This window comes from Zootoca vivipara, chromosome 11 (assembly GCF_963506605.1).
Source record: "Zootoca vivipara chromosome 11, rZooViv1.1, whole genome shotgun sequence".
In the NCBI taxonomy this organism is placed as follows: Eukaryota; Metazoa; Chordata; class Lepidosauria; order Squamata; family Lacertidae; genus Zootoca; species Zootoca vivipara.
Genome location: NC_083286.1, coordinates 34,073,208 through 34,086,888, shown reverse-complemented (window position 1 = coordinate 34,086,888; position 13,681 = coordinate 34,073,208). Strand labels below are relative to the sequence as shown.

General features: G+C 35.7%; 1 protein-coding gene across 1 annotated transcript in view; it reads right to left on the bottom strand.

Moving 5' to 3' along the window:
* Window positions 1–1,765: 1,765 nt before the first annotated feature.
* Window positions 1,766–13,681, bottom strand: part of FCHO2 (FCH and mu domain containing endocytic adaptor 2) — a 68,652-nt gene continuing 56,736 nt past the window's right edge. Inside the window, exons 17-26 of the mRNA XM_035099544.2 lie at window positions 12,985–13,079; window positions 11,675–11,778; window positions 11,444–11,573; window positions 9,548–9,659; window positions 8,573–8,728; window positions 6,324–6,456; window positions 5,618–5,817; window positions 4,937–5,001; window positions 3,688–3,852; window positions 1,766–2,277 (exon numbers count right to left, since the gene is read on the bottom strand). Coding sequence (XP_034955435.1) covers window positions 2,255–2,277; window positions 3,688–3,852; window positions 4,937–5,001; window positions 5,618–5,817; window positions 6,324–6,456; window positions 8,573–8,728; window positions 9,548–9,659; window positions 11,444–11,573; window positions 11,675–11,778; window positions 12,985–13,079 — 1,183 coding nt within the window. The 3' untranslated portion in view covers window positions 1,766–2,254. The remainder of the gene's footprint in view (window positions 2,278–3,687; window positions 3,853–4,936; window positions 5,002–5,617; window positions 5,818–6,323; window positions 6,457–8,572; window positions 8,729–9,547; window positions 9,660–11,443; window positions 11,574–11,674; window positions 11,779–12,984; window positions 13,080–13,681) is intronic.

Here is a 13,681-nt window from a genome sequence, read left to right as displayed (position 1 = left end):
GTCATGAATGAATAAAATATGACTAGGCCAAAATATTCAGCCCAGAGTTTTTTCAGCATTTTGGAGGCAGGGCGGTGGCGGGGAGACAGGACTCCTACCCAAGATTAATCCGATCTTCAGAGAATGGGTGAAATCAAAGAATCTTGGGTATGTGGTGTAGGATTACCTTTAAAGGGAAGGTGGCATTTTTATTTATATTTTAAAGGGGGGAAGCTTTGCTGCCAGTTCAAGAGGCAACTTGGCTGCCTTAAGCAGCTTGGCAGCCTTCCCTTTGAAATTAGGGACAGAACACCCCATGGAAACTTTACTACAGTATATCATTGACCAATGGTGACAGACACTTCTTTTCCTTCCAAGAGTGCTGCTGGGAACAACACTAAGTCATGACAGTGTGTCATTCTTACAAGACATTCTGTTTCTAATTTCAAAAGTAACACTGCTCAGGGCAACACCACTTGAAATGGTAGTAAAGAGTTTATTTTTCCGTTTGTTAAAAATGAAAAAAACCTTCAGCCACTTTGTAACGCAAGCCCATCCTCCAGCCAGAAGTTCCTAATTTTGTTCCTGTCTCCCCAAAATCTCTGATATTCTGTCTCCTTTTGCAGGAGACTAAAGTGGGGGAGAGGGGAGGACAGGATACTTGGCTCAGCTTGAATATAAATTCTTTTGAAATCTATGTAATATGTGCATTAACACATGCACTTGCGACTAAGTTGCAGCCTTTATGGTGTGTTCCCATTCTCCAAAACTTGTGGCTAAGAGTATATCTACATTTTATATATAAAGCTGACTGGTCAATCAAATACTGATTTTATAAGCATTTCTATGTTTAATTATTTCCCCCCTAGACACTGCAATTCAGAAGTGCACAGAATTCCACACCCCCTTAACTTTTTATTTCAGGATTTAACAAGTTCTTAACAACACAATATATAACAAGCTTTAAAAGTATGAATTTGTGCTAAAAACGATCCCACTAGATCACTTCTGTTGATGTTTAGAGCCACTGTGTTTAAAAAGTGATGAATCCAAACATTCAAATGCTAGGTTTATCAATTTTGTTGAAATTAGCATGAATGACAATTTTTGTTCTGCTCAAAATAAACATTGAAAAATATTACTTCTCTAAAGCTACTACATTTACATTCATGTCACCATTGAAAGCACTTGAAACTTCAAAACTTTATAGTTAGCAAAAGGGAATGCTATAATTATTCTTGTATGAATTGTTTTAAACTTATTTAACACACCGTCAGGATTTTACACATCTTTGGTGATATTGAAGTTGAATTTTGATATCAAGTTGTTTTTCTGTGAATATATAAAAGTCAAGCAGTTCCCTTTCCAGTGGCTGCATTTTTTGCATTCAACCCACAAGGAAGCAATGTAATATTTTAGCGGCTGTTTTAGAGTTATTTGAAGTGTCCCTTCCAAATCCCTGCTTTAGGGAATTATGTAGTTGTACATATTACACAGAAAAACATCAGCTTTTCTGTATGGAAGACATTGAAAATAAGAAATAAGAGGCACATAGACATTTTGATAGGCACATTTTTTAAAAGGCACAAATGTTACACATTCCATATAAAAATAAATTAATCTACAGCATTAATTAAAAATTACAACTCCCATAAAGTTAACTAATGGCAGAAGTAAATATCTGTTGTCTGTTGCAATTTTAAAAAAAACATTGCACTTTACATTTTTAAAACCATCTTTTATAAAATAATATACACTTAATTATATATGGTATATGAAAATCAAGTTATTTTGTATACATATCTCTAACCAGATATGGCACATGAATATACAATAATGAAACAAAAATTACTTTTTCCACTTTTTAAAATGAAATAGCAATATTGAAACTGAAAAAGTATACTTCAGTAATATTTATAGAAAGCTAAAATAATGTGGTTGCTTTTGGTATTACAAAGCACTACACCTTTTAAATACCAGAAATGACTGCTATTTTGGCTTTGAGGCTACATAAGTATTAAGCATTTGTGTAATCTTGTTTCCCAGTATTTCAGCTGACCACCTACAGATAGTGTTGGAGTTCACTTCAGTGCTAATAAAATAGAGTTTGTTTTAAATGACTTATTTTGGAAAGTGCATTTTTGTTGGATATAAGACTCAAAAACTAAGCAACACATTTTTTAAAAAATAAATGCATGTTAAAATAGTGTTGGAAAGGTAGTAAAATAGTGAATTTCTATGCATTGAGAGAATTCATTTCCCCCACACTGGCTCATCAGCAATCTGCCATATATCGACCTGAAAGATAGAAAAAGCTTCTGTAGTTAATACCTTTTCAATGAAGTGAAAAACAGTTATACTAATTGCATACAATTTTCTTCTATTTAAAGATAACAACTAAGATCCACTTGTCACATACAAAACAGCCCTATTTGCTAAAGCTGCAAAAAGTATTCATGCTAGCTATATAAGAGACAATGCTGTAGACTGTGCTGGAGATTCATTAATTTGACTAATTGTAAATTGATGTATATCTCTTTATTTCTTTTGACAGGTTTTAATTGACTTGTGGATCTATAATTGAATTTGTAATGGCTTTTAGTCAAACACAATAAATGATTTATTGATTCTTGAACTAAGGCTATATTTTTAAATTACCGTATTTTGCTGCATAATGGTCACATTTTTTGTGCTAATTTTTCCCTTCCAAAAAAGGTGTGTGTGTCTATTACAAGGTGAATTACGGTAAGAAGCAACAACATGCCATGGACTCTGGGTTTCTTAACAGGGAACTGTTGCAATACAAAGCAAAAGGCACAGACTTCACCCTTTCAGTCATTGTTAAGAGTTCTTTCTTCCTAGGTCTCTCAAGGCTATTCGCTCGTGCAGAGCCTTGTCTCCTCCAGCTGGCAAGCCAATGAGGGCCAGGACTCCGGCCCTCACTGCCTCAGAAGCCCTTTGTGCCTACTCGCAGCTTGCCTCAGAATTACCTCTGTGACTATTATGCAGGGAATGCTCTGGGACCAATTTTGGGGTCTGAAAAAGGGGTGTGTGACTATTACATGGTGGCGACTAGTATTCAGTGAAATACGGTATGCTTCCACATTTCCACTGGCCATAGCAAATAGGTTCCTGTGCTCTGGTGACACAAACTCTACTCTTCTCCCCAAACCTGAAACTTGAACCCAAGCAGCAAGTCTTTTGCCAGCCTTACTTACAGGCTCTCACCAACAAGGTGAGAGACAGGGACAGGCAATCATAATTTTTGGTTGGCTAACAAAGCCAGCCAAAAATTGTGGCACTGTTTTCAATGTTTGAATTCTATATGTTAGAGCACTCAGTTGCTTATATTCCAATATGTCAAGTCAGTACAGAACTTAGCCCCCCCCCCCTTTTCTCAACAGATATGTTTGTAGAACACACACTGGTATTTGCCATTGTAAATGTTGTAAAATGTGAAGGGGAGATTCGTGTCAAAGCACTGTGACTGACAGGGAAAACTCTCCTGAGTCTACTACATTATAGAAAAATATCTTCCCTTTGCACTCATGGTTCTGAGTGTAGCAGAACCCCAGTGAGTCACAGTGTACTTTCAGGAGGAATGTTTGACTTCCATGCAAGGGCAAACTGGTACTGCATTAACCACATCCCACTGATGATTAAAAAAAAGGTAAGAAATGTATGCCCTACTATAATTATGCTTCTTACCAGTGGCAAATCTCTTCTTAAGTAGGGAAAGCCGATAGCCAGTGCCTACTAGCGCAACGTCTACTCCTGAAAGTGTGCTTCCTTCACTGATAAATTGCACTGCAAGTGTTGCTGGCTTACTGGGTCCTTCTGAAAGGTCAAATTTGGCTCTGAGGGAGCCAGAGCCTATTCAGGGGGGAAAAAACACAAAGTGAATAATAATTAAGGACTTGATTTGTAATGCAACATCTAGCTGAATGGGAAATAATTTGGAGGGTACCTTGATAAGTCAATAATACAGGCATGTACATTTAATTTCATAAAAGGTCAACATCTGCAGTGGGGAACCTCCAGTCCATGGACCTATTTAGGCCCAGTAGGACTTCTAATGTGGCTTGCAATGTCATTTCCCTCAAACCACAACCACTTGCTCTACACCTGATGTAATGTGATGTCAAATGTGGGATGGTTAAGACACAGCTGCAAAGGAACAACTGGGAATTTAAGCTTCCAATTGGCACTTGGGGCTCACTGACTGCACTGATCAGCTGACCTAGGTCCAGGTAGTGTGGTAGGTGGACTAGAGGAGGAAGTGACAACATTTTCACACCCTGCACTTGCACACTCACTCATTCAAACTTATCCATGGTTTCCTTTAATTGAGTTTAGGATAAATAGGCAAAACCGCTATTTCTCATTGCTATTTTGATGACCAAAGCAACAGCCTATAATATCCAAGGCCAATTTTAAAACTGCATATATATAGTCGAATTTATTTTTGAAGGCAAGGTAAATCATAAAAGTGCCTTTCGAACAAAAGAGACCTAGAAATACATTAGTAGGCATCTTTTTCCACCTGAAAGGCCCCCCGACACGTGTGTGTGTGTGTGTGTGTGTGTGTGTGTGTGTGTGTGTGTGTGTGTGTGTGTATATATATATATATATATATATATATATATATATATATATATGTGTGTGTGTGTGTGTGTGTGTGTATATATATATATATATGTATATATATATGTGTGTGTGTGTGTGTGTGTACACACACACACACACACACACATATATATATATATATATATATATATATATATATATATATATATACATATAAAAATGTGGAAAATGTATAAAATTATCTATATACTAGACACACCATTAAGTGTGCATCAGTTTTCCACTGCTTTCTTGTTAAATTTGAAATAGAAAATAAACAAGAAATAATTATACACTGGTTAACATTAATTTTTTAAAAATACTTTCTTACCTCCATTTTCTGATTTTTCTGAAATACTAGATAATTTCCATAAAGCTTTCATCTGCTCTGAATTCCTGTTAAGAAGTAAAGTCTGGTTATTGGACTGCAGCCTAATAGCAAATTTTTATAGAACTCCTTCCAGGTAAAGGTCATATAGGCCGGCTTCCTTTTGAAAGTTCAGCACCTATTGACAACTTCTCTTTTTAATTCCAGCAGGCACTTTAACTGAAGTTTGATTTTATAGTTTAAATTGATTTGTACTTTTTTTTTGGTATTGTATGCCTGTAAACTAACAAGAGACAATCGTAGCAGGATATATATTACTTAAATAAATAAATATTTTAATATTTTCATTAACTTTAATTTTTTCTTTTTACTTAACAAGAATTTGCTAGATGCCGGGCAGAACAAGGAAATTAACTTTGTATTCTAAAATATCTTGAAAAAGTCATTGTTTTGTTGAAGGTTTGTACTAAAGCAGAAAACCTCGTCTTCTGTGTATTATCTTTCAGGAGATGTACAGCACCCCTAATATCAGTACCATGGTGTGAACAATTTAAAGATAAAAGGATTGATTTTCAGAATGTTTCAGATGTAAAACAGCAGCAGCATAGTGGAATGAATTCCATGTAGTACCAGCAGTAAAATAATAATAATAATAATAATAATAATAATAATAATAATAATTACCATTTTGCTGGAGGAAGTGACTGCATATTCATTACGCCTCCATCAACTGGTACCATGACCTGTATATTAGAAAGCATAGTTGGCACTGCCATAGAGGCCGGGTTGTATTTGTAATCGACTCTTACATCAGTAGTGTTACTATTGCACTTCCAGTACGTAGCAAGATTCAGAGGTGTAGATTGGATGCCATTTGAAGATACCTTTGAAAATAATCCAATAATAACTTTTAGGTCCAATACTGAAAACTATAAAGTTTCAATTTTGTGCTGTGCTCTGCAAAATATACTTAATCAGAAACTTTACACTTAATACGTATAAATTAACCACATTACTATAAAAAGTCCTGAAAATGGCTACGGTGCCAGGAAATACTTTTAGATGATAAAGGCACAGACTGAAGTTATGAACTCTCCGCTCCAATATGTGTCTTTCAGTACTGCAAAATATCCGTCCTGATCTTTGAACCCATCTGGGCAAAAAAGGCAACAAACAGCATATTGCAGCTAGAACAACAGCCAAGATAAGAAGTATTAGGTTATCATATATGAGCCTTAGAAAGAAAATACCAGAATGTTTCTATAAATACTGTGAGGAAAAACAGTCTGAACAAATTAATCAAGGGAAGAGTCAATTGCTTTTTTGCAGTCAGATGCAAAGCCAAGCTAGTGTGATGTAAGTAAAGTAAAAAATAAAAATAAAAAGTTACCTGATATTTTAGAACATCTACATTATAGTAAGAAGCTGAAGGATTCTGTTCCGATAGCTTCTTGAGGTAGACTGTAACAGCTTGCATGTCCATCCAAAAATCCATTACATTGGAATTGCTTTGTGATGGATCACTGTGTGCAAAAAGTTGGTGAAAACACAGGTTTTAGATTTCTTACATATTGGAAATGTTTTGCAAAACAAGGAATACAAAGTTTTTAACCACCTTTTAAAACTATTTCTATGGATGGGGGTTGGATCCAAAGGGTCCGCAGCACACACAGAAGAACTGTTTTATACCTTTGCAGAAGATCACACAAACAAATGGGAGCTGCTATGGAACCCACCGATTAAAACTAAATGAACTCTTGCATATTTGCAGAACAGTGACTTTGTCTCTGTTCATGATGTTTTGCTGTAGCAGAGAGGCTAAATTACAATTTGGAAGTTTCTGGTTTCACTTCCCCTCTGCCCATATATAACTAGAAGGACTTGGCATTTCACACATTCTCTGCCTCAGCACCCTATATGTAAATTCTTTGGCTTCTGTAGTTGCTGAAATAATATGACTATCTGGAAAGTTCAACTGTTATTTATTTATTTATTTTAATGGTTTTATGCATATTGTGAACTGCTTTGTGATGTATAAATAAAAAGCAGTGTGTGTGTAAGTAAATGAATAAAGTATGATGGTAAAAATGTTGTAATACACTACCTCTACAATTTTATACTGTACTCAATTTTGCATTTTTACACAGTGGGTACTATATGAAGGAGGTGGAAGTCTACTTCCACTGTAACACACAGACAGGAGCAGCCCAGGATGAATTTACTTCATAATAAATGTTGCACAAATTATTATATTTATGTAAAACCCTGTAGAATAAAGCATGCTCGTTTTAAACACACGAACAGCGTATCTTGGGGAAAATTCATGTTGTCCAGTAAGAGAGACAGCTGGTCTAAGATAGTAGCCTTAATCACTCTCATATGTGTCTACTACACAGCAGTTTCTGTCGAGCTTGAGCAGCTGTCCACAGTGAACACGTTCTGTACTGAGTGAAGAAATCAACTTTTTATTCAGTGGCTCAGAACATAATTAGGTGACTGCGATTAAGAGACCAGTGTAATCCATATGTAAACCCAAAATGAAGGCTGTAGTTTCTCAGAAATGAGGTACTCTGTGTGTTGTGTACAGCCAATTGTTTAAAAAGCAATCCTGAAGATATATGGCACATCCTGAGCCTGCAGAAAGCTAGTAAATTACAGAGCGACCCTCAGATTTCCATAATGCCTGGGAATCAAAGAATTCAGATAGAGAATGTATTGCCATACTTTCAACCTGCAAGCCAAACACCTCTGGGGACTCATGACACATATCCTTATGATGGCACACAGGCACAAATCAACAACAAGTTAAGATTGTACCTAAATGTTTACAAGTGATACAATTTTAGTTTTCCAGTTTGATGTGATGAGTAATGTCTGAACTATTCTCTAACATGTTTCGAAACTGGATTAAATCCTTCTTCAAATGAAGGGGCTTAATATGTTTTGAAAAATAATGTAAATAAAATCAAATCACAAAAAGCATTAGATGCTTGCCTTGAGGAAATGAAGCATGCTATGTAATCTGTTTGTAATATCAAACCATATGATGAAATGCAACTAGCTTCACGGGGTAATGAATACCAGCATAGTTAGGAGGTGGGAAGACATCCCTGATACCCATGAAATAGCACATTGCTACTGTGGTCATTACAGTTAATTAACACTGCAGTTATGCATTTATTTAGAACCACCATTTATTTAGCATTCATCCAGTTCTCAGACACCATGGACCCACTATTGCTCTATGAATTACCCCTCTTGGAATTGTTTCTACATCTTGTGTGTGCATGCAATGTGAACTCTGCATGGTGAATCTGGCAGGAGGTGGGGGAGATTTTTAAGGAGCTGTGAATTATGGTACTATGAAAAATGTTTATGGTTTAAAATTAGGTTATTTCAGTAATTTGTTCTACGTGAGCTCTAATGGAAAGTTTATTAAATCTCTAAAAGTAACACTATAATTGGAATGAAGATGTTGAAAAAGACGACAAGCATAAAATATACAATGCAATTTACCAAAGCATATTTGCAGGGTGAACAGGGCTTCAGCAGGAGAGAATGTATAAATAAAAATGTAATAATGCAACAAAACACATTTATAGATTAGACAGTTTACTATTAGATAAAAAAATACAAAACCTGTATACAAGTTGTGCATTTGGAAGAACCTGCTCTAGTTTGCTTGTGTTTTTTACCCTGAAGCAGAGCACAGCTGGAGATGGATTGCTGGTGAAGACTTTAATAATTCCACTTGGGAATGAGACTGTCATATCACCAGTGATTTTCACAATACATCTAAAAAAAAGATGTAAAATTACAAGCATTACTTTTACAACAAACTATAGGATGCATGTACATTTAGTAAAAATATGTCTGTTGTTATAACAATCTAACTGTAAAAAAGTATTAGTTAACATACAAATTTACTAAGGTTGCTCATTTATAATGCAATTTTAAAACTAGGAGAGATTGCAACAGAAAGTTCTAAACATTCAGCACAAGTTCTGAGTACCTTTGGAATGCCTCATGACTCCCATTATGGTCAACCAGCGAAATATTGCTTGAGGTCTTTTTTGGATGCTAGATCATCTCCAGTTGGGAGCTGGGCTTTTTCTGTGAAAGCTCCAAAACTGTAAAATTCCCTCCCTCAAGAGGACAACTTGCCTAACTTGTTTCCTTTCAGAAACAGGTAATAAATGCTACGGTATATATAAGCTCTGAAATGGCTTCTTATGTGCTCTTATACATTGTTAGCTTTTATGCCTTTTGATGTAGAAAAGTGATATATAAATATACAGTAAATACAGAAGTCTGCTGTACAAGTTGGAAGTCACAATATTACCCTAAGAATCATTCACAAATAAAGCTGAAAAGCTTAGAGAGAAGTGTAGCAAGTCTGATGCAGGTATAGGCACAATGACATTCAATAGTTATCTAACAACATAATACTTACTTTCATCAGCAGTGTATTTGTCCAAATAGACATTGGACAATATACATTAGAATTTCACTTCTGAAGTTCAATTATTTTTTTCCAAAGTACAAAAACAAAACAAAAACCCTAATCTGTTTTTAAATGCAAGATATAAAATTCAAAACAAATGTTTCACTAACTTTGTGGGATCTGCTCCTTTGAAGTAGGCATTAACAGACTCGGTAAGGGCCACTGCAACAGGCAAAGTGTCCTGGTTTCCAAGGCTGACAGGGCTAGGGCCACGTGAAATACCTAGAATGCATAGTTTATTGATGTCATTTCCTATCATGTTAGCAACTTCAAAGATGGATTACTTCAGCTATGAATTTCAAAAGACATTAATTATTAATGTAAGACTTAATACTGAAGTACAAATATTAGATTCTGCAGATTTTAATATATTTACTTCCATAAATCCTAGTGCAATACCTGTGCATGTATGTATGTATGTATAACATCATAAAGGTAAAGGGACCCCTGACCATTAGGTCCAGTCGTGACCGACTCTGGGGTTGCGCGCTCATCTCGCATTATTGGCCGAGGGAGCCGGCATATAGCTTCCAGGTCATGTGGCCAGCATGACAAAGCCACTTCTGGCAAACCAGAGCAGCACACGGAAACGCCACCTGGGTCCCTTCATCATATCAACCATTTAATATAGATAACAAGTCTATATTTAACAAAGGACTCCACCAGTTAATGCCAATTATTTCCATTTCCTCTAAAATGACTGCAGAAAAGTAACTTTTCCTTGCCCACTTGAAAGTAAGATAATCACATAATTTTTTCCATTTTGGAAAGAACAAGAAACCATGTAGTTCTACAGCCATAAAATGTTTCAGAGTAATGCAGGTGACATAATATCTATGTGTGGTGGAAGACTGAAACAACACCTACTGGCCTTCTTTGCTTCTTGGAAATAAGGCTTTGTAGGCCCAATATGCAGAACACGCTTCTCTCACACAGATAGCTTTGAGGGGTGGGGGTCATGTATACAGGGCCAATATGCTGACAGGCCTGGCACAAGCACAGCAACGGGCAAAGCCAGCTGGGCATTGTAATCCCCACACTGTGAATATGGCTTTACTTTTGAACGTTTCTTACAATAACATATAAAACAGAATAAATGCCAAGTAATTCTGTATGTTCTGTAACTTTTAAAAAGATTACTTAGGAAGATGAACATAGAAAAAAGGAAGAAGGGATTTCTTTAAATATGTTACTTAAAATTACAGATTACAAAATTGGTTAAATATTATTATTATTATTATTATTTATTTATTAAATCTTGCCCAAGGCAACCCAAAGCAACTTATAACCAACAGAAAGGAAGGAAGGAAGGAAGGAGGGGAGGGAGGGAGGGAGGGAGGGAGGGAGGAAGCTAAGTAAGTTCCTTTATCTTGGCCTGAAGCAAGAGGCAGAACTGGAAGTTATGAAACAGCTAACATGACCCCCAGACAACAGCTGAACATTCTACATACTGCTGGTGAACACATTAAAAAAAAATCCATTCAGCTGATACAATGATTTTTAAGAGAGCAAGGCCAGATTTGTCAAATACTGCATCTTAAATACCTTTGAAAATCAATCCAGAAAAATATGTTTGGATAATTGCTTGTTATCATGAACAGCACCAGACAACCAATTTAATAACCAGCTATTTTTAAAGAGCTTTTTTTGCAGAGGAAGAAGAACTCCAGCTATGAAAATAAGTATTCTCTCTAAAAAGAAATTTATCAGTACCTTATAGGCTTTATCATACAGATATCCCACTTGTATAAAAATATAGATCACCTATGTTCAGAGTCTAAAATCCTGCTAAAATGAATCCTGTCATTGCATGTTTGCAATGTGTGTGTGGTGTGCATGCATGCATGCCTGGTGAAGAGACCCTTTTTGAAGTAGCTCCTTTATTCCTAAACAAATTCTTTCACATCTCATATAAAGGATTTATAAACAGCTTTTACATCCATTTTTCAAAGGCTAAAGTTTTAGAATTAGATACTACACAGGGAATCACTGATAGACTTCCTTACCAACTGTAGGTGTATTTGCTGCACTTAATGAAGCAGAAGATGATATTGAGGAGGAGCTCTCTGCACGTGCCAAAGGAGCTGAAGGAGGTGGGCTGGAATTGGAGGTCAAAGGAGGGCTGAATGGCCTCGGCTTGAAAACAAAATGCAAAAGCATGAATACATACAAAAGTTAAGTGGTAAAAGCTACACAGAGAGATAAATATAACTTAAGGCAAGTTGCATTACTCTTACTATTTCATTAATTCCACTGAGTTTCCCTGCAGCCAACTTTGGTCTGGAAGCTGGTCTTGGAGGAGGCACTAAGGTACCTACAGAAAGAGGGGTAGTTGGTCTTGCTGGAAGGCAATAGTAAAGATTAATATATTTCTATAACATTTACATTTACGAACAGCAATAAAATATTCTAGTACACTAACTATTGCTATAGAAAACTAATTTAAACATAGAAACTACTGGTCTAAACAGTTCAACAGTACTGACCACAACATTGGTGGTCAAGTAGTAACAATAGTATGAATACTACTCTAAAAAGCAGCACTAGAAAGTATGTTGTTCCAATATTATGAATTAACAGCAATTTTAAGTAGTAACATTACTTAGCTATACTTGTAACATAAAAAATAGACTGCCAAATTACATGATTCAGATAAACTTGTAATAATGGTCAGATCTAAATTGTTCATTGTGCAACTAGGGGGGCAAAGTACACATGAAATGCTAAGTCTTACTTTGAACTTTCAATGTGATTATCTTTTCCTAGAAGCAGGAAATGCTATTTGTTACTGGAAGAAAGATAATAAACAACCCTTTTCTATAAATATATGGAAGTGCCTTCCACAAGCACACATGAAACAGGGTGCTGGATCTAGGACAGGATACAGTATTAGCAAACTTGCTAAAGTTGTTTCTTCTTTTATTTGCAAATATGATAGCTTTTCTTCAGATTCCTTGGATTGTTCATTGTATTTGAGAACCCTTATAAGTGCCAAGTATATAATAAAAAGCAAAGCTTCATTCAGTCAAGAAGCAGCATCTTCATTACTGTCTGTAATAAAACCAGGCTGATCCATGATCTGATCATGAGTGAATGGGGTGACCTGGTATGTATCGCTGGTACTTGAGGGGTGGGGAGCTGGAGCCATTTTCAAGCAGGGAGGGAGAGAGGAAGATTGGACAAATCAGAGGAGGAAAGATTAGACAAATCAATTTTTCTCTTTGTCTCTGTTTGGCTAGAGCCATTTCAAAAAGAAACCATTGAAAAAGTGGTAAGAGAAATCAGAAAAATCCCAATTAGAAATGTTCCCATAGGAATCAATGGAAATCATGGCTCGTTATGTAAATACTTTCCAGGGAACGCATTGTGTTCAGTAAGTGGGACCTGCATGTTCTTTATCAGCATTTTCTTTTTTGGAAATCATATTAAGTTGACATTACTGTGACTACGTTTGAAAATCCTATTTACATTGCACACTTGTCATTAAAGTTTTCCAATGGAAAAAGAGGCATTTCCACAGGCTTTTCTTTGTTATCGATAAACCTACCTGATGAAGATGAAGACATTGTTGAGGTCAGGGAGGATGAATCACCAGAATTCCTAAAGAGTGGATCCCATGCCAGGAGGTCATTGTTCCCCTTCCTATAAGTCATCATAAAATGAATATAAATCATACCAGGTATGTTTTTAGAACTGAACTAAAAGTTGAAGCTGCATATGTATATTAAAATAATAATGATGTACTTAAATATTTTACACCAGAAACTATTCCCTTACAAATGTTGAAAGGGAGAATACTAGTATTTTTTTAAATCAATATAAAGTATTATCGTTCTTATAGCTTTTAATCCACTTGCCATTTTTGAGAACTTGGCTAATAAATAATGCAATCTCATAATTTCTACACATAAATAAGCCCTACTGAATTCAATGGGGTTTACTGCTAGCTTAGTTGGGTGAATAGTGTAGCCTTAATCTAATTTTACATCTGTGCACTCCTACAGCTGCTTTGAGCTGCTGGGTTACTGTTTAATGGTCTATTGAATTATCATAGACATCATCCCTGAAACTGTCAATTGTTTGGCATGCCAGTGTTACTTTTGCTAATTATGTTTCTATTTTATGTGCCATAAACCACTTTGGGAACTTGTGTGTTTGTAAAATAAGATTAAACAACTGTTGACCAAACAATGATTAAATTATTTTTTAAAAGTAAAGAAAAACATGTTCATGATGAGGACATA